Source organism: Callithrix jacchus, chromosome 1, assembly GCF_049354715.1.
Source record: "Callithrix jacchus isolate 240 chromosome 1, calJac240_pri, whole genome shotgun sequence".
NCBI classification, from domain to species: Eukaryota; Metazoa; Chordata; class Mammalia; order Primates; family Cebidae; genus Callithrix; species Callithrix jacchus.
In genome coordinates, this window is record NC_133502.1 from 123,308,910 (window position 1) to 123,329,856 (window position 20,947).

The window sequence follows — 20,947 nt, forward strand, 5'->3', positions numbered from 1 at the left end:
GTGGTGTGAAACTGAGACTCACTGAAGCCTTAAACTGCTGGGCCCAAGTGATTCTCGTCAGCTAAATTTTTTTTCCAGTAGAAATGTGGGGGTCTCATTATGTTACCCAGGCTGGTCTTGAACTCCTGGCCTCAAGTGATCCTCTTACGGCGGCCTCCCAAAGTACTGGGATTACAGGCATGAGCCACATCATTTGGCCATATTTTCTCTCTTTCATGCATTCTCTTTAGTGATGTGGAACTCTTCCCAAGTTTCATCTGTCACCTACCTCCATGTGAACAGGGATCTTAAATCTCTAACCCTTACCTCTAATGTAAATTTCAGTCCTGCACTTTCAAACTCCCACTACAAGTAAACAGTTAACATCTCAAGCTCAACAAGCAAAGCAAATAGGTTCACTGCTCTCCTTTCTTTACTACAGCTTTCCCTGGACTTTGCTATATTTTTCAATATTATTACCATAATCCCATTAACAAGGACTCAGAACCATACCTCATTATTAAAGCCTTCTTCTTTTTCCTAAACCCAGTCAGTTCTGACATCCTTCCATTCTGCCCTTTCAATCCCCTCAGCTGTCCCCCACACACCTTCCAGAACATTTCTAACAAGTACATGCTGAGACCTCTGTAATAACCCTTAAGCAATAATCCCAACTTTATCATCCCACACTTGCCAACTAGTGCTATACACCACCCCTCCAACTGTCAAACACATTCTCCTAGATCATGTTTATAGCTCCCCACCAATTACCAATTATAGTTCTTTCCAGGCCCTCTACAATCTAGCTCTAACCTGCTTTTCCAGCTTTATCTTCTCCTTCTTCATGAAAAAATGCTTGATAGACACTCTAATTAGACTATTTTATGCCTCTTTCATACTGATTTGGACTTTCCTAACCTGAAATAGTTCTCATGCTGCTCTTTTTGGAATACCCTCCCCTGTATTCTTCCTTTGAAAATATCCCATTTCCTGATGCCACTTCTTCCATGAAATTTCCTGACCCTTGGATGAAAGGGATCTCACTGTCCCAAGCGCTCTACGTTCCTTAAGGCTCTAAGCACTACATGATCCTGAACTTTAAATACACGTTTTTCTCTCCTTAGGATCAAAAACTAACTTATTTCTCTTTGTATTTCCCAACACTCGCCATACTGCTTTACACATAGCAGACAGTTGACACATACATACTAAATAATAAATAAATATCTTAAAATTCATAAGAATACCAGTGACAAAATGTTACAAATAGAGTGATTTTAACTATTTCATTATGCCAGCAGATCCTCAACAAATACCCATAAGGCAGGTAGGGGCCAATAATTCCTGTTTTATAGAAATTCAATATGCAAAAAGGTTATTTATGCACAGAGATTTTTTCTGAGTATAATTTAGCCTATTAAGGTTCAGTAACTAACTCAATGTCACCCTCTTTATCTGTGGTATATTTCTGCTGAAATGATTCTTCTCCTCTTGGTGGACTTTCCTTTCAGTTTACTTGTGAGTATCTCTAAAACATGACTCTATCTAAGTAAGCTTCTAGAAGCGGGGAAACACCATCTTCCCTGCAATGTAAATTAAAGAGGTTTCCAGGCGCGGTGACTCGTGCCTGTAATCCCAGCACTTTGGGAGGCCAAGGTGAACGGATCATGAAGTCAAGAGTTTCAGACCAGACTGGTCGATGTGGTGAAACCAATCTCTACTAAAAATACAAAAATTAGCCAGGTGTGGTGGTGCACACCTGTAGCCCCAGCTACTTGGGAGGCTGAGGCAGAAGAATTGCTTGAACCCAGGAGGCAGAGGTTGCAATGAGCCAAGATTGTGCCACTGCACTCCAGCCTGGGCAACAGAGTGAGACTCCACCTCAAAAAATAAAATATAATAATATATTAAACAGGTCGTTCCTTGCCCAACAAGTTGTCAACATATGCTAAAATCTAAAACAATGTGGCAGGGCACAGTGGCTCACACCTGTAATTCTAGCACTTTGGGAGGCTGAGGCAGGTGGATTGCTTGAGGCCAGGAGATCAATACCAGCCTGGCCAACATGGTGAAACCCTTCGTCTACTAAAATAAAAAAAGAAAAAGCCAAGTATGGGGACACATGCCTATAATCCCAGCTAGTCAGGAGGCTAACAGGCACAAGAATTGCTTAAGCCTGGGAGACGGAGGTTGAAGTGAGCTGAGATTGCCACTGTACTCCAGCCTGTGTGACAGAGCATGACTCTATCTCAAAAAAAAAAAATTATAGAATGATAAAAAATATATACTAGTATATATAACCTCTTAGTTTAAAATCTACTAGAGTTCAGGAGTAAGAGCAGGTATGAGAAGCTCCTGTAATAAGTTCTTTAAAATTAAGTATTGATTGCTACATACCTGGAAAGAAAGTCATCAGCCCATTACATTGCCCTGAGATAGGAACACATTTCTAAGAAACTGCAAAAGCAGTTTACAGCAAACTAGGGATAAATTTTCATCCCAAATCTGTTTCTACTTGTTTTAAATCCAGGGTAGGCAAACTACAGCCTGTGGGAAAATGCTACCCTGCTGCCTACTTTTGTAAATAAAGTTTTATTGAATTACAGTCCTGCCTATTCCTTTACATATACAGCTGTTTGGTCCTACAAAAACAAACTTGAATAATTGCTACAGAAACTACACATCTACCTATTTACCATCTGGCCCTGCACAGAAAAGAGTTGCCAACCTCTCTCTTAAGCGATGCAAAATTACACTGCTTTCTCCAGCAATATCACATCTAAGACTTCACCTTTAGGAAATAAACATTCACGTACAAGCAAGGATGTTCATATTTAAGCACTCCTCTTTATTTTTTTTTTTTAAATCCACAAACTAAGAAATCATTAAATAAATTATTATACAATGGCAAACTAGGAATCCATTAAAAGTCATGATGAATATCAATTTACATACATGGAAAGATAGCTATGATAACAGTGAGTTTTTTAAAAGTCACGTATACATGTAATATCATCCCTTTATGTAACTACTGTCTATTCATACATTTGTAAGTACTTGTAAATGAAGAAAGATGACTAAAACTACATTAACAGTTCCTTGGTGATAGCCCTCCAGGCAGTTTTCTCTCTCTGTAGTTTTCTTAATCAGATCTGCCCAATGAACATGTATTCTTTTTACAGAAGTTGTATTAAAAAGTTTTAAAACTATTAAAAATTAAAATCAGTATACAAAGTTTAGATTCTGCAATTTATAAAGTATGGGATTTTCCAGAAAGCTAAGATAGTATTCTTAAGTTATTTTTGGTTTGGGTGGTAATTTTCTTGTTGCTGTTTGCCTTTTTTTTTTTTCCTTTTCCTTTGTTTTAAAGACAGAAAGGCCATAAGGCTTACCAATAACCTGCACATCTATAAACCGTCATCCCCACTGTGGCGAGCTAAATAATACTACAACAAAGTCCCTTACAGAAGCATGCATGGATTAGGAGGAGGAGAAGGAGAGGCTAACAGAATAGTCCCTTGATGGAAATGTATTAATTCAATCAGTGCCTTGCTTCTAGGTTACCATAAAAAGGTTCATAAAGTACCCAAAAGCCACATAAGATTTTAGAATTATGCTGCTCAGTGACTGATTCTCAGTGAAGAGTAAGAAAGGAAAGATTTCTCTCCACCCTCATTTTCTTCTGCAAAAGTAAGACTTCTGCAAGAGTAACACACGTATTGTTTAAACTAGTAATTGAAAAGGCCAAGTATATAGGTGATGCAAGTATGAAGAACCCTGTGCCACTATTGATAAACAGATACCAACTGAATACTGTATAAGACTAGCAAACTAAAACAGTAACAGAAGTTGGTCTAACTCACCCTCTGTGGCAGAATTCACAGGCATCATTTATTTCTAAGCCTCATTTTATAAATGAAGTAACTGAGGTTCAAAGAGGTTATATAACTTTTGCAAAGTCACATAAGAAAGAGATTAGTTCAAATGCAGATAAATCTAGCTAAAAGTTCTGGACTCTTCTCACTATATTCATGAAAGAGACATTATGTTTCTTTCTTTTTTTTTTTTAGATGGAGTCTCCCTCTCTCATCCAGGCTGGAGTGCAGTGGCACGATCTCAGCTCATTGTAACCTCCACCTGAAGGGTTCAAGTGATTCTCCTGCTCAGCCACCTGAGTAGCTGGGACTACAGGTGCACACCACCACACTCAGCTAATTTTTGAATTTTTTTTTTTTTTTTTTTTTTAGTAGAGTGGGTTTTACCATGTTGGCCAGGATGGTCTAAATCTCTTGACCTCATGATCCACCTGCCTCAGCCTCCCAAAGTGCTGGGATTACAGGGGGTGAGCCACCACACTCGGCCAAGACATTATATTTCTAATAAAGTGCTATATAAATTCCCAATGTAAATTTATTTGGTGAGAAAACTTGAAATTTCTGGTTTACACAGATATTGCAGAATTACCATGTCAGTTAATTTGTTTTAAAAGCAATATATTTAAAATAGTGTTTTTGACGTCATTGTCCCAGTTGATCCACATATATATATGCCTATAAGATACATGTCTTTAATAGACATAAAATGATAAAACAGTGCCCAAACTTTAACCTTCAAAATAAAGTCTGTAGACACAGACTTCAGTTAGACATAAAACTGTGACTTTGTTTTTTCACACTCTTACCATAGTGAAATTACTTCACTACTATGAATGAAACAAAATTTGTACCCTGAAAATTAACATTTACAATAAGCCCAAACATGGTTGCTCATGCCTGTAATCCTAGCACTTTGGGAAGCTGAGGAGGAGGATTGCTTGAGTTTTTGATAGCAAGACCCTAAATCTACAAAAAATTAGCCAGGCTTGGTGTAGCACCACTGTAGTCCCAGCTACTCTGGAGGCTTAGATTACTTGAGTCCAGAAGTTGGAGGCTGCAGTGAGCTATGATCACACCACTGCACTCCAGCCCAGGCAACAGAGCAATACCTTATCTGTGTTGCCCAAGCTAGACTCAAAACTCCTCGGCTCAAGCAATCCTCCTGCCTCAGCCTCCCAAGTAGCTGGGACTAGAGGTGTGTGCCAGCAACCCAGCTTGTAATATTTTTTGATGTGGTATTTACCCCACAGTCTTTCTTAGATAAAGACTCTTTCAAAATTATACTGATTAGTGGTCAGGCACGGTGGTTCATGCCTGTAATCCCAGCACTTTGGGAAGCTAAGGTGGATGGATCACTTGAGATCAGGAGTTAGAAACCAGCCAGGTTAATATGGTGAAACCCTATCTCTACTAAAAATATATTTAAAAATACATTAGCTGGGCATAGTGGCACACACCTGTAATTCCAGCTATTCGGGAGGCTGAGACATGATACTCTCTTGAAAACTGGAGGCGGAGGTTGCAGTGTGCTGAGATCACGCCACCAAACTCCAGCCAGGGCACCAGAGTGAGACTCTGCCTCAAGAATGAATGAATGAATGAATGAATGAATGAATGAATGAATGAAAGAAAGAAAGAAAGAAAGAAATAATACTGATTAGCCTTTCCTGTGAATTCCACATAATACCTCCAAGGACAATATAAACAAAACCTTCAAGTCCCAGATGGGAAACAGAGTTTCACTAGGCCTCATTTTCTGGAGTGTGGGGGTATTGGCCTAAGGCTTTCTTATCAAGTAATCCAGGGATTCCTAGGACAGGCCTAAAAGATGGATCTCTGGCTCTATCTCTTTTCATCCAGAACAGCGCTGATTTTTATCCGTTCTACATATTGGCTTTCTCATAAAATTTAATTTGAAAAGAAATAAAACCAGTGGTCTACAACTAACATTTTTTTCTTTTCTTTTTAAATAGCTGGCTTAAGTTACATATGAAGCATATAGCAAGAAGGAAAGCAAGGGATTTGGAATCAACTTTGCTGGATACAGATGTTAGGCCTTGATTTCCTCATGTATAAAATGAAAATATGGGTATCTTCCATGAATGCTTTTGTAAGCATAAATAAGATACCATGTCTACCATCCCTAGCACACTGTGTGTGCTAAAAGGTAGTAATGAAGTTCTTAGTCATCAACTTTCATTTTTTTATGCTTACTAACAGGCCAAAGTATATACTAAGTCAAATATTTATTTTAGAATTTAAGATGCAATTATGTCCAAACTTTGGTGAGCTAAAAGAAATTAAATGTTTGGCAAAATAACAATATCAATGAAAGACTATCTATAGCTGGGTGCAGTGGCTCACACCTGTAATCCCAGCACTTTGGGAGGCCAAAGCGGGTGGATCACTTGAGGCCAGGAGTTCGAGACCAGCCTGGCCAACATGGCGAAACCTCATCTATACTAAAAATACAAAAATTAGCCAGGCGTGGTGGTGGGTGCCTGTAATCAGAGCTACTCAGGAGGCTGAGGCAAGAGAATCCCTTGAACTGGGGAAGAGAGGTTGCAGTGAGCTGAGATCGCGCCATTGAACTCCAGCTTGGATAACAGAGTGAGACTCCGTCTTTAAAAAAAAAAAAAAAGACCATCTACAATAATATTAATGTACTTCACATGAGAACACAATTATTTTTGATGAAAACATAATCCTGGGCTAAAAAACAATTTTAAAAAGCCCATTATTTTGCTCAACAAACAATTCCTAAGTCCTTAACTACCCTTTAGGCATTCTGTGAGACTGTAAATGAAGATAAAGTATTGCCCAGGTATACCTGTATGTTGATTGCTGCTGTTTTGTTTAATTCTCTAGAGGTGTAAACACCTGGAGCTTTAGTGTGGTCTTAATTCCATAATTATAAATAGAATTTCCACAAAACCAGGGACAGAGCCAGGATTCTAACTTGCAAAATCAAGTTTCAAGCTCTACTATAAAATGCTAATGATTATAAGACAGGAAGCTTTAATTCAAGCAAATGATTAGAACTGATTATACAAAAGTAAGCAGGACCCAACAGAATCTGCCAACTTTACTTCTAATCTACCTGTACGAAAACTGGTAACACAGAAATAATAGCATCACTCTGACATCCAAAAAGATCAACCTAATGAAAATTTTGCAGAGTGGTAAAAACATAGACTAATACATAACACCAGAGTTTCTTTATTTAAACAACAACAACAACAAAAGACATCTGCTGATGGCCTAATACCTTCTTTCCTAGGGATAAATGAAGAAACTAAAAACATTTTATTTAAGCTTACTCCCCCACCACTCCACCCCATTGTTTCCAAAAATTCAAGCTTCCCAAGGGATAAAACCTGGAGAAGCCACAGAGCAGGTCAGAGGAGGGTGAGCTAAGGTTTATTAAGTATCTACTGTGGACTGGAACTTCAAGTGCGTTGTCTCATTTCATTTTCCTAACAATTCAAAGCTAAATGTCCTTTTCCCCATTTTAAAAGTGAAGAAAATAAAGGTCAGGAATAAAGTCACTAATCCAAAGTCACAAATCTAACATATACAACAGCATTAGAATCTGCAACTAGACCAATGTTTTCACTATCCCACTAAGTTTCCAAAGCCAAACACCAGTGCCTGGCACAATGAGAGCATAAAAATGCTAAAAGAACAAGTGATGATATTTTTTAAGAAAATTTTACTTTACAGGAAGAAAAATTCCTAAATCAGCTGAAATTTTCTTATTAGAAAGATGTGATACTGGAATAATTGCACTCTTCCCCTCCTGGATTATGAAAGGAAACTTTTAATAAGTCAAATTGGAAAGGACCGAACATAAGTACAGCATCCTTTTTATAGTTTAAAAAATGCTTCCATCATCAGGATAACAAATATAATTTTAGATAATCTAAATATTGATCTATTTTTCTCCTTAATTTGACAACATTAACCACTTCTTTTAGTATTTAGATAAAATAATTAATTTTAAAATTGGCTGTTAAGTAAAAGAAATAAAAATCCACCACATAATAATATTCTCCTGAAATATCACATTTCAAAATTTACAACTAAAAAACAAATTACCAAAAAACCATCATGTTACTAGACTCAACAGAACAAAAAGAAATAACTCTTGAAGTGGTTATTCTCTAGACTGTAAGAAAAAAATATCTAATGAGTTCACCTAAAATTTGAAGTGCCAAGTCCATAAATAAAGTTTGATTTTCTTATGGAACTGATTGCTTGTTGTTTTAAGACTTCCCATAAACAATGTCAATATGTATGTTTAAGAAGAACAAGCCATCACACAGATACCATTAGTCAGATTATAAACAAGAGGTCTATCTTGACAAAATCATTGTTTTATAAAAATATACAAATCATGTACTTAAAACTCTATAAAGAGGGCACATAGGTCCACTTATGGTTTACTTTTTCTATGCTATAGTCTTGGTAAATTTTTGCTACATGACTTTCTAACTGCTAATGCATCAGTGGAAAACTAACTTAGCAGCTCTGCAAGTTTTTCCTTGTAACTATTTGGCAGTTATTAAAATGTGCACGCGCGCGCACACACGTATATACTTATTATTAAGGAAGAGAAAAATAACACCTGACAGGAACATGAAAACAAAGAAATTATTCAGATTTGAAACTGAAGAGAAAGGCAGTCCAAAAGTAAAATTCAAACTATTTTTAATATATCTTTTCTTAGGTTATCTTAGGAAAATATATATTTCTCTTACACATTGGGGGGGAAATCAGACACACGAATATTTTATAAAGGCACACTGCAAAATCATAAAGCTGTTTCACACATCCACACTTTAATCTGTTATAAATTAACTTGAGTCAGTTCAAATGTTATATGTAACGCGCACGATTACAACTGAAGTCGAATCATACACACCCTCAGTAACTGTAAGCCTAAAACAACTCCAACAGTGAATGAGACGGCTAGAGTTTTCCCTAGAGAGGGACAGGGGTTGGGGGCAATCTGCAAAATGGATATAATTGAGACAAATGCAAAGACTTCAAATATCTAAAAAACCTTAAGATGCTCGTGTGGTTACACAACAAAGTCCCTTTATTAGATCCACAGCCCAGATGACTTGCATCTTTCAACCGTTCCGTTTGCAGAACTCCTGATTTTCAATCACACTGAAAACCTTTGGTTGCAACTGAATTAGCATGGTTGGATTTAGCCCTTCCAAATGCCAAAAAGGAAAAAAAAAGTACCATTCTAAAGTTTGTTTTGTTCTAAACTCGGATCTTCTGCACTCCAAAACTGTATCCCTCTGACTAATACAAACTGTTATTACAACGAAATGGTTAAAAAAAAAAAAAGCCAGTGAAAAGGAATGAGGGAGTAGTAATGGTAACATACAGTACCATGAGCTGCAGCGGCCTCCCAGCCAGTGGTGCAAGGTTAACAGATCAGTCCTGGCCTTCGGGCAGACAGCAGAACACAGCCTTGGGGAAGGGGGGACAGGGACGGAGGCCAGGGGAGGGGGCCCGCTCTCAGGCAGTTTACACAAGAAGGCAGCTCAGCTCCTTTCTGGCGCACTCCTCCTCTCTATCTCCCAACCTCTTTGCGTGTGTCTTGTCATATTTTCTTCAGCTGTTAATTGTCCAGACTCCAAGACTTTAAACAGCCACAGTTTAGGAAAAAGCGAAACCCTTCTAAGTGACCATCACAGCAAATCAGCTTCATGCTAGTGGGTAAAATTTTCCAAGGGAAGTGTTCTTCTGATAGTTCCTGAGTCTCTAAGTCACCCCCACCCCCACCACCACCAGCCGCCACACACACTCCCCTGGAGGGCTAAATGCACTGTGGCAATAAAACATTCATGCGACTTGGAATTTTAACACAATGCCATTTCCCTAGTTTAACCTGAAAGGAATGCACTAGTCACAACAGACTACATCATCCTGCCATTAAACCCTGCCAAGGAACCGCTTTTTTGGCCGCGCTGGGCCAGCTTTGACGGGAAAGGAGTACACAGACCCACACACTGAGCACAGAGGGGCCACCTCTGCTTCCTCAGCCTTATCCAGCAACACCCTGCTCTTGAACATGACCCCTGATCCCTTGCATTGTGACCAGCTTGTGAGGCATGTGTCACCCTGGAACTTCTGCAGAGCCACACACTGAGCAGGCCATTTGCTGCTCCCTCTCAACAGGCTCTTGGGCAGACGCCAAAGGTTCTTTCTTATTATTATTGCTACTATTGAAAAGTCTTCTGTTTAAATGTAGGGATACTCTTTCCTTGAGTTGTATAACAGTGTGGCTTGGGGGTTTTTCCTCTCCTTTGTTTGTTTTGGACTTTTTAAAAAAACAAACTTTACATTTGCACTGATAATTATGTTATGATTACTGACAAAATGGTTTGCAATGGAGGGTGCTTATCAAAGGTGCCAGTTCTTTCACATTTAAGTGATATTCAATTTAGATTTACAAAACACAAAGCCAGAACAATTCCAATTTATCCTGAAAAGCTTAGAGAAAAATTTGAAGGCGCTGAATTCTAAAACATCCACATTTAACCATTTTACATGGCTAAAATATTATTACAAAACAAGCAACAATATTAGATCAAAAAACTGGATGTATTGATTTATTGCTTGTGCAGAGAGTTCTGTCTTCCAAGCAACATAACTGACAAGGAACTATAAAAAAAAGTATACCAAATAAAAAATTAAAACCACATTAAACGTTTACAAATGTTTTTATTCATTTTTAAAACTGTTCTCATGTTGCCCTTTATAGCCATTCACAACAATATTAATCTTTGCAAGTTAACAGAAGTCACAGTTTTGCACTCCTTTTTTCTTTTACCAACAATTCTCCCAATACTAAAAGATGCCTTCCAGATTTTCTTTCTTTTTCTGAGCATTCATCTTATTATTTTCATATGATACACGTTCACTTTCAATCTTGTCCAATTGTTTTATTATTCCTCTTCTCTATTTTATTCATAGGCAATTCTAAACAGCACAAAATCCCCTCTTTTTGCCCTGACCCTGAGCTACTGCCAGGTGAGCTGTGATTATCCCTGCAGAAGGCAGAAGGTGTTCCAGCTTTAATCTCCTGGAGTGAGGCCATGTCCCCTTTCAGTAACAAATGAAGAACATCTTACTTCATCTAAGAGAATACCCTAAAATACAAAATGATGATCTCAAAGCAAGTTAACATGCACATATAAAATAAAACCAAATTGTCTTCTTTAGAGTAATTTTTGTCTCCTTAGTAGCTGGAATTAGTCTTAAGCCCTAGTTAAAAGACTTTTTTCTTTTTCTTTCCTTTAAACAGACATTATCATGCCTTGAAAAGTCATTCTAATCCCTTCACCTTAGCCAAGCCATGCTAATTCATGAGAGTAGGACAGCAATTAATTTTAAGAAAAGGAATTAAACTTGACTGGGGGGAGGGGAGAATCAATCCAACTCAGAAGCAAAGGTTACCAAAACCTATGTGAAACATTTCCATTTCAAAATGTAAATGCTGAACTCAAATTGTCAGTTTAATCGATATAAAATAGAGCAATAGATATTTGATTTTTTTCAAGTAATCTGATTTACTATCAATGTGCATATTCAAATTTCAATTTTGATGTTTCTAGTGTGACGTTATTAGAATGAAACCCAGTAAAACTGAAGGCAGAATCAAGTGAAGACACGAGATTAAAATTACAGAGGTGAATTTCTATTTAAGTCTAAACAGATACACTTTTTTTCTTATATCAAGTTACTCAACACAATGACACCGAAGTTATCTTGGACCAATATTCAGAGGATGAAATGGGGGCTATGAAAAGAGGTTTGTGAAGTTGCACCTGCAGCACACGTAACCCTCTCTATGGTAGTGCATCTCCTCTGAAGTCCTCTGGAACTTTGGAATACATCACTTAAAAAAGGGCAATCTCATTTTATTCTAAACAAGGTGCCAAGTATTCCTTTCTTTTTTGTTTTGTTTTGTTTGGTTTGGTTTTTTTAAGATGGAGTCTCACTCTGTTGCCCAGGCTGGAGTGCAGTGGCATGGTTTCAGCTCACTGCGACCTCTGCCTCTTGGGTTCTATCAATTCTTCTGCCTCAGTCTCCTGAATAGCTGGGATTACAGGTATGTGCCACCACGCCCAGTTAATTTTTGCGTCTTTAGTAGAGACAGGGTTTCACCATATTGGCCAGGAAGGTCTCAGAACTCCTGACCTCAGGTGATCCACCCACCTTGGCTTCCCAAAGTGCTAGGATTATAGGTGTGAGCCACTACGCCTGACCCAAAAATATTATAATCTAAGTATTCACTACTATGGTATAGTGATGCATCAATATGAGGAAATGAGAGCATGCTACAAATACCACAATGAAAATCTATTTTATATGAAATTATACCAGTACAAATAAGTGTAACCAGAACAATACAGAACCTGCTAAAGAAAAAAATGTCCTATGACTATTTTCACTGAAATTCAAAAAGTTGCAAAAAGAGAATCCCCAAAGTTTTATAGAAATGTTAACTTATTTTGGTGGGTAAAATGTGAGATGATCAAATCTGTGATAATCAGCAGTGATTTCCATTTTCCTTGAGCCAAAAGAAAACGTTACTGTGTTAAATGACATTTAGAAATATGAGTTTTACACTCCTGTAATCCCAGCACTTTGGGAGGCCAAGGAAGGTGGATCACGAGGTCAAGAGATCAAGACCATCCTAGTCAACATGGTGAAACCCCATCTCTACGAAAAATACAAAAAATTAGCTGGGCATGGTGGCACGTGCCTATAATCCCAGCTACTCAGGAGGCTGAGGCAGGAGAATTGCCTGAACCCAGGAGGCGGAGGTTGCGGTGAGCGGAGATCGCGCCATTGCAATCCAGCCTGGGTAACAAGAGTGAAACCCCGTCTCAAAAAAAAGAAAGAAAAAAAAAGAAATATGAGTTTTAACGTTCTGTACGTTACCTTTTAATTTCTAGAAAGCAAAATAGGTGAGATTTTTCTCACCAACTTCTATTAAAAACAGGATATCCATTTGCAAACAGGCATATGTTAATTTATTCTTCTTTGCAGGGAGTCATTTGGAGCCAAGGGATTGGCTAAATCAACCCCCTCCTCAACACACACATACAACATGTGCAAGCACCTCAGAGGCAAAGAGAGGGAAAAGAACAACATATGTACAGACAAAAGAGAGAAGGAAGGAAAAGCAAAGAGATGGTGTGGGATGAAAAACAGACTGAAAGAAAAGCAAGCCACAGGAAGGAAGGGGTAAGAGAGAAAAAGAAGAATGAGAGGGGAAGGAACAAAATGGAAAGAAGCAGCAGAGTCAGTAGGGATAGGGAGGGAAAAAGAAAAGGAAGACCGAAGGAAAAAAGGGATTTCTGGCAGAGAGAAGGAGCTGGAGCCCCACAACACAACAGTGGATCAGGCAGCTGGCCGGAGATGCTAATTCAGCGCTTTAACAAATCAATGCCACTTGAAAAGTACAATGCGAGCCCTCACTGGGTAGATGTCAGGGGACTGAGAAAATGCATTCTCAAGTATTTCACATTAAGAGGGAATAATGTGTTAATTTATAACTCTTCACCCTATACACTTGGATTATCTATCTGTGTCAGCGATTTGACTTCTTAAATTTATCAAAAACGCACGCAAAGGGAGGCAGCTTCAGCTTTACCACTGGGAAATGGAGGTTTAGGGAAAGCCTGTCAGCCAGTCCTAGGTAGTTCTGCTGTTCTTTCCGCTTTCCCACTTGGGCTGAATTGTTGGAGGGGGTGGCAGCAAGGAGTGAACAAGCCGCTGAAGGGGAGATGCAGGGAGGAGGGGAACTCCTGGTCCAGTTACTAAAGCAACCAAAGAAAAGGCTTTCTTGACCTGTGGTTGATTGCATTAGGTACCATCTGTCAAAAGTGACACAGAAGAGAAGGAATAACTTGAATCAGCAACCCAAGCTGCCATCATCAGAATTTACTTTATGGAAACTTACTTAAGTCTCTCAGCACACCCAGCAGAAGAGAAGCTGCTGACAATTGGATTTTAATTAAACAGTACACTTGTAAGGCCACCAGAGTTCCATAGAGCTTATCAAAATAGGAAAGGAAGAGAGAGTTAAGCTGATTTTGTTAGGTTAGTTTTGAGACGGGGAGGAGAGATGTTAAAGAACTCATATTCCAGCCCAGAATTTAGAAGCCTCATTAGAGGAACTATTTCTTTCTCAAGAAAACCCTATTTTATTAAATATCAAATTCTTGGTACTGTTTCCTAATTATTCCTTATAAAATTTAGTTAACTTTTAATATAATGATTGCACAGTTTCTGACCTGTGTGAGAGACAGAGAAAGACTCCATTAGTAAAGTTGCCAAAATTAAAGTATTATCAGACTTAAAATTTCAAAGTGTAAGCACTGTCAACATACAAAGGCAAGTGTGTTAAAATTCTGGAATAAATAGAAGAGAGCAGGTTTCAAGAAAGTGTTTTAACTAAGATTACGTATTCAAAGATATAAAGGGGGAAAGTGGTTATAGGTATGAAGGAAAAAAAGACCCAATTTTGAATAACTTCTACATTTAAGATTGCCTAGACTATACACAGCAGTATTCTAAACTGGGGCCATTTTTATTTGCTACATGTACAATTCCAACAGAAACAGACATTCTCTTATTTTTCAAGACATTCATATGTAAATGAATGCTGATGAATGGAAATGAGATGCTAAACATGATGGGCAACATTCAACATTTAGTTTTTTAAAAGGGGCAAAGTTACTTCACTTGCTGAAGCTTCAATCTCTTCCCTCCTATACCTGGGCACAAAAAGAAATGAATGACAATGATGGACCTTCCACCAGCTTCCTATTGGTTAAACACCACCTCACAGAGATACTCAAGACAGAGAACAAACATTCTTTCAGTCCTATGTTTTACATCTTTCCTATGACATACATTACACAGGGTCTATTGTTAAAGTAAATATTATATTAGAAACAAATTATAAGTAAATAGCCAGAAATATTACAGTGGCATTGAGCCAAAGGGCTAAAATATCCAAAACAGTGTAATTATTTAATGAATGTTTTCTTTCTTTCAAAGGAGATAATTAATAAGGAATTTCCTGGTTTATGACCACAGAGTACACTATTTTCCTTTTTCATAAAATCTTAGGAGACCGAACATATATTCTGGGCAGTGTGTTTGCAGTGGGAATTCTATATATGCATGTATGCTTTTCAAGGGTCTCTATTTATGCCCTCAGAGTAGGATTTGTCCTATCCCCAGTTTTTGCATGAATTACCATTGCTGTCTGTCCCATCCAAGCTACCCTCACATAAACTATCTATTCTTATCGTTATGGTACCATTAATCCCTTTCTCCCCTCCCCCTCCCAACTCACCTAAGGGGTTAAAAGACTTCAGTACATTTGTGACTTGTCAGTGACATATAATACCCGGGTCCTTCATGCAATCAACTTTTACTTGACATGTATTTGCTCATCACAGGACCCGCATTACTACTGGGAAAATGAAGAAAAACCTAAATTAACACTTGACATTCAATATGGTCAAGTCCTTAATTGGCTGGGCTTCCTGAGAAAGCAATTTTCTATTCCCCAAACTGTTCGCGTGTCATGTGTGGAGTGCAGCTCTTGGCCATCACTGCTGTCCCTCGCTCCCTCTAATGAGAGCAGATGAATTAGTGCTACGTGACACGATTTGAGCAGGGCTTCCTTCTTCTCCCCTCCCCCCAATCTTTCTCCTATACCAGTGACAGCTATGTGGCAAGAGGAAGAAAGAAAAAGAAATGCAAGAGCAAAGAATCCTGTAAAGGATGATCTTTTTTTTAAACGAACCTTAAACGTCTTGTTGAAACTACAGAACAGCAGGGTCATTTAATTGTGAAGGTGGGGAAGGGGGCTGTTAAAAAGACCAGGGGAATTATCTGGCTATGGTTAATGTGGGTTGTATTAACTTCCAGCATGCTTCTTCCATTCCTGGCTAGTTGCAGTAGTAGACTGCACTGCTCTAATTAAAATGGAATTTATATCCCCTTAAAAAGTTTTTTAAAGGTCTGGAGAATGGGTCAACTAGAGAAAAAAAGAGAACAGCATGAAGTGATTATTGTTCTAAGATAAATATACCTCTAAGTTAGAGAAAGTCCTTTCAACAATCACTTAGGTCAAGAAGAATCTACAGCACGAAACTATAGTGACACTTTATTTTCAAATATTGTTCGATGTCTGAGCTTAAGGCAAACTATTCTATTCTAACTCATTTTGTTTTGTTCCCATTGATTGCTGAATTACTGAAACAAAATATTACTTGATCACTGATTTCATTCTATTATTCTGGAGAGAAGGAATATATTCTACTTTAGATGTGCTTGTGTAGCTCAGTAAGAAACAATGAATAGATGCAGAAAGGAAGGCAGGACAGAGTCTGCTTTATTCAAAAATACTAAAAGGTAGATTAAAGCTATTTCTCTGAGTCTTCACTTACTCATTTTGAGACCAAAGAAGTAGTAATTTTAAATCCCTAATTGCTCACCCAATCTGATTAGGAAGAAACAGAACTATGGGATAGAAAAGCATGTGGCATATCATTTAGGAAAGTAATTAGTATAAAATATCTGCATCAGTGAAAATAATTAGTGAACGTCACAAACACCTTAGCACTTTGGATCATTACTCAGTTTTATCTAGGTGAGCACCAAGACAAAAATGTTACCTGTGTACAAAAAATTCTATCAAGACTGCACTAGTATCGCAAAATCAGTTTATGCATGAAAAACACAAAACTATTTCAAGTATAGCTCTACTGCTTCAAGTAGCATGATCATTTATTAACTGTTCCTCTATAATTCTGAATATAATTTAAGAAGTAAAGACAATATAATCTCAGTAAGTAAAATGAGAGATTTAAAGATACAAAAAGATGGTGAAATCCACTTTTACACTATGTATAAAGTTATAACCTAAAGCCAAAAATGCTATTTCCAATAATGGTAAAGGAAATTAAGCTTTATAAGATTTTTTTCAAAAAAAAAAAAAAGCAATTCATAACATTTTAGAGTATTACTTCACTAACAGAAGGCAAAATGTAAATAAAACTTTTTGAACACCTTGAATTTTCGAGCTTGTTGGAATATGATTAGTTTCAGACAATAGAAACACTAAAAGATGAGTATAATTTTAGAAGTATTTTCATGGAAGCAAAACAACACAATGGACACACACACTGCACGGATTATCTCTTCTGTGGCCAAAGCACTGATATTTCAAGTATCACTAAGATCCCTTTTGAAAATACATTTGAGACAGCTTGTGAATGGGAATGTTATCAGGTGTTTAAAAAGAAATAGACAATTTGGTATTCTGGAAAAGTACCTCAGTCTAATACATCCAGTTAACTGCTACAGTAGCATTATCATCACTGAGCAACAAAGGGCAGTGTATTCTGCCAATAGCTTTAGGGTGACCTTTGCAATGCTGACTAGTCCGTCAAATTCCATCTCTGAGATGCAAGGCATAGACAGGGAGGGTTTATTAACTAAGGTGGGAACTAAAGACTAGGAGGTTCCAAAGGGAAGGCGTTTCACATTCAGGAAATGGGGAATTCCTTTCCCTAAGAAGAGAAGCAGTGTACCATGAGATCAGGCTGAGCAGGCCAATGGTTTTCCCCAAATCAAGAGCCTTTATGGTGGGAAATTCTCAGGTACTAGAACAGCATTAGCAATTTTACATGTTCCTTTTCTCCCCAGCTCCATTTTTTAAGGACTGCAATGGAACCCCAACTGGGAATGAGTATAATGAGATCAACGTCATGAGCCCTAGGAATAAAGCTGCAAAGCAATATTGACATAGTCACAGACCTTTCAACAAATTGTAACCAATACTACCTTTATTTGGAGGTAGTTTCCAACCATTGCCAACAGGATAAATCTACAGAACTCAAGAGGGTAGAAACAATGCGTCAGAAAAATGACTGTACTGAACTGGGAAGCTTTTTCAAGGATCACCTGTAGAAAAGCAGCATAGGAAAAGATACTTTTTTTGATTCAAGAAAGTTAACTGTGACTATGGCAAAGTGACATGCTTAAACTTGATATTCTCTTAGGGATGTTGCATGCTTTGAAGCTTATAATAAACTTTAAATGGCTCTGTGGAATGTTAAGGCTTAATGTATATGGTTGGTACCACTGTCATGCCTATACAAAAATATGTCAACTTAGAAATAACTGCACTAACAGCTCCAGGGTATTTAGAATGGAAAGCTTCCCCCAGCCCAAACCCTGCGTTTTTTTTTTTTTTATTAAGAATTTTACTTTGAACCATAAGAAGAAGCTGCATTAAGTTTCTGACCTAGTTAGTACAGCTAGAATTAAAATGCTTATTCAATTTTGGCTGGGCATGGTGCTTCATGCTTCTAATCCCAGCACTTTGGGAGGCTGATGTGGGCAGATCGCTTGAGCTCAGGAATTTGACCCCAGCCTGGGCAATATGGCAAAACCCTATCTCTACCAAAAAAAAAAAAAAAAACTACAAGAATCAGCTGGGCGTGGTGGTATGCATCTGTATTCCAGGTACTCCAGAGACGACGGTAAGAGTATTGCTTGTACCTGGGAGGCAGAGACGGAGGCCTGCCATGAGCCCAGATCTCACCACTGTGCTCCAGCCTGGGCCACCAAAAAAATACTAATTCCAGTTTACTTTAGAAAGACATAATGTCTGCCACCCACTTAGTCTGTGTTACACATTACACCATTCTCAAAAAGTTTAAACACAGCAGAGGAGAGATATGAATGCTTCGAAATAGCCCAGCATATATAACAATAAAACCATCTAGCAAACACAAAGCACTAACGTTACTTTATAAAAATTAACAGCATCTAAAATGGTATATTCTTTTATCTTCCATTCTTCACTACCTCTTTTATTTCAGTGCTTCCCTCCCCTTGTATTGAAGATACTTTAATTCCCAGTTGAAAGGTTTCCGAAAGTGTTAAGTCACAGCTATGTTGACGCTATACTTCTTGAACACGGCATACCAGCATCATTCTGACACATTTATAGATGTTTCCTTACAAGCTGCACCAGCATTTGATTTGAAATATCTTACTTACTCTAATACAAACTGTTAATCTCTGGTCTTTTCTCCAGCTCAGTTCTTCTCTGTAGTTTTGGAAGCAAACCAACAACTTGTTATGTTTACAACAGAGATAGCTCCTTTCTGATTGGATTCTGACACTGTTCGGTGATGCTGTTCATCAAGACCCTAGAAAGAATCAAGATACACCTAGGCCCCACTTGCAGATCATTTTAACAAGATGTTCTTGTTTCCTTTTCCCACAAAAATCAATAACAGGATGACCTTCAATTTGAAATTCAAACCAATTAATTACCTGTTCTGTTGAAAATGTTGATATCTGATTTGCCTGGAGAATTTCAATTATGAACAGATTATTTATTTAAAAGAGCCCCTTCAAAAAATATAGACAGGTATTTTAAAACTCATCTTATACCATAAAATAATGTTTTCTTGAAGCAGGTATAAAATATTGGCCTTGCACAAATTAGTAGAGGGAAGTTTTCTCCCTCGTGGTCCATCTCCTCCTTGTGACATCATTATCAACTGCTTGGTAAATTATAGCAATCCCACAGATTCAGGGCTAAGAATACACGGCTTTAAGGTGAGATGAAAAGCTTTTTATAGTCAAATTCAGCTTTTCATCTACATCAATTACTTACACAAATCATGGGATTATTTTCAGAATTCAAAAATCTTTTATTATTTTTAAATTCTTACACTTCGACCCTTACTTAAATTATTTTTTGTTTTGCCCACACAGTTGATTTTTCTTTAAATGTGGGTCATACGGAGAAAAGCAATACATCAAAATTATCAGCACCAGAAATACATTTAATAAACTTTTTTTTCTAATTACAGGAGAAAAATGAAGAATTTGGTTCATCCCAGTGGGGAATTCCCAAGATGAATGATCACATGCAATGAAACTATTATCTTCATCCATTAAAATATTATCTCAAACAGAGGTTTCTATCTGGCAGCCAGAGGGTTGAATATAGCCTGCAGATGAGTTTTGTTTGGACCACACAGTTTTTAAAATATTTGAATAGGTTGCCAAGATTTCAAAATCAGGAGATTTCACATAAAAATCTGAATTTCTGGCTTATCATTAAAAAGAAGCAGGAGCGGATCTGGCAAACTGGGTCTGCATTCCCACCTGGCAACAATTGGCTGGAACCATGGAGCAGCTACCTCACTGTGGTTGAGACATGAGCTTTCTGGTCAATCACAGTCCCCACTAGACTCACTCTACTTGTTTAATTTTTGTTACCTCCACATGGTCCTTTTAGGCAACTCCTACTCCTTAAAATGTCATATTACTCTACAGAGAGTTTGCAGAGTTTGTGGGGAAAAAAAGGAGATGATGTTCTCAGAACAAAGATTTTAAAATACATATTTCACAAGTTTACAGAATATAAGACAATGGATAGCAAGTTTCATTACAATGAAACATTCATGGAAACCATTTTCATAATTAAACGTTTTTTCAAATAGTAAATCTAGAACTGATGACCTGGCCTTACAGAGTGGTTCAACAATCCTTACACTGGTTTTCAATCAGCCACCTATTTCTCTAAAGCCCAAAATAGATGCTCATGTCAAAGTATTACTCAAATTTTGCTCCTTCACATGTTAACACTTCCACACTTCCTTTCTGGAGCTATCATGTACTTAAGTGAAACCGTACCCTAATGTGAAAATAGGATATGTCTTCAAGGTAAATTTTAAAAGTCAACATTTAAGATGCATGAATATTATCATAGCAAATATTCATCTTTACTGACTCCACATGTATCCCACCATTTGACATTTATACTTACATTAAATAGACATTATTATAGGTTCAAATGACCCAAAAAGTCATGGCATATTTCTTTGCAAATGATTATTACCTAAAAGCAGATGTCTATGACAAAGTCACCATGTACTTCTTTGTATCTTTTTTTTTAATGAAAACAATTGCAAGGATAAAATCTTTTACATTTCATTATTCCTAATCAATCA

At 37.5% G+C, this 20,947-nt stretch overlaps 1 protein-coding gene across 22 annotated transcripts in view; it reads right to left on the reverse strand.

Moving 5' to 3' along the window:
- BNC2 (basonuclin zinc finger protein 2) overlaps positions 1 to 20,947 on the reverse strand; it is a 455,794-nt gene that overhangs the window by 278,480 nt on the left and 156,367 nt on the right. For 2 of the 22 annotated variants that reach the window (XM_078369645.1, XM_054256374.2), the window contains exon 1: positions 9,261 to 9,588. The exons of the other annotated variants lie outside the window; for them this stretch is intronic. In XM_078369645.1, coding sequence (XP_078225771.1) covers positions 9,261 to 9,263 — 3 coding nt within the window. In that variant the 5' untranslated portion in view covers positions 9,264 to 9,588. Of the gene's footprint in view, positions 1 to 9,260; positions 9,589 to 20,947 lie in introns of those variants that run through there. 22 annotated transcript variants of the gene reach the window in all.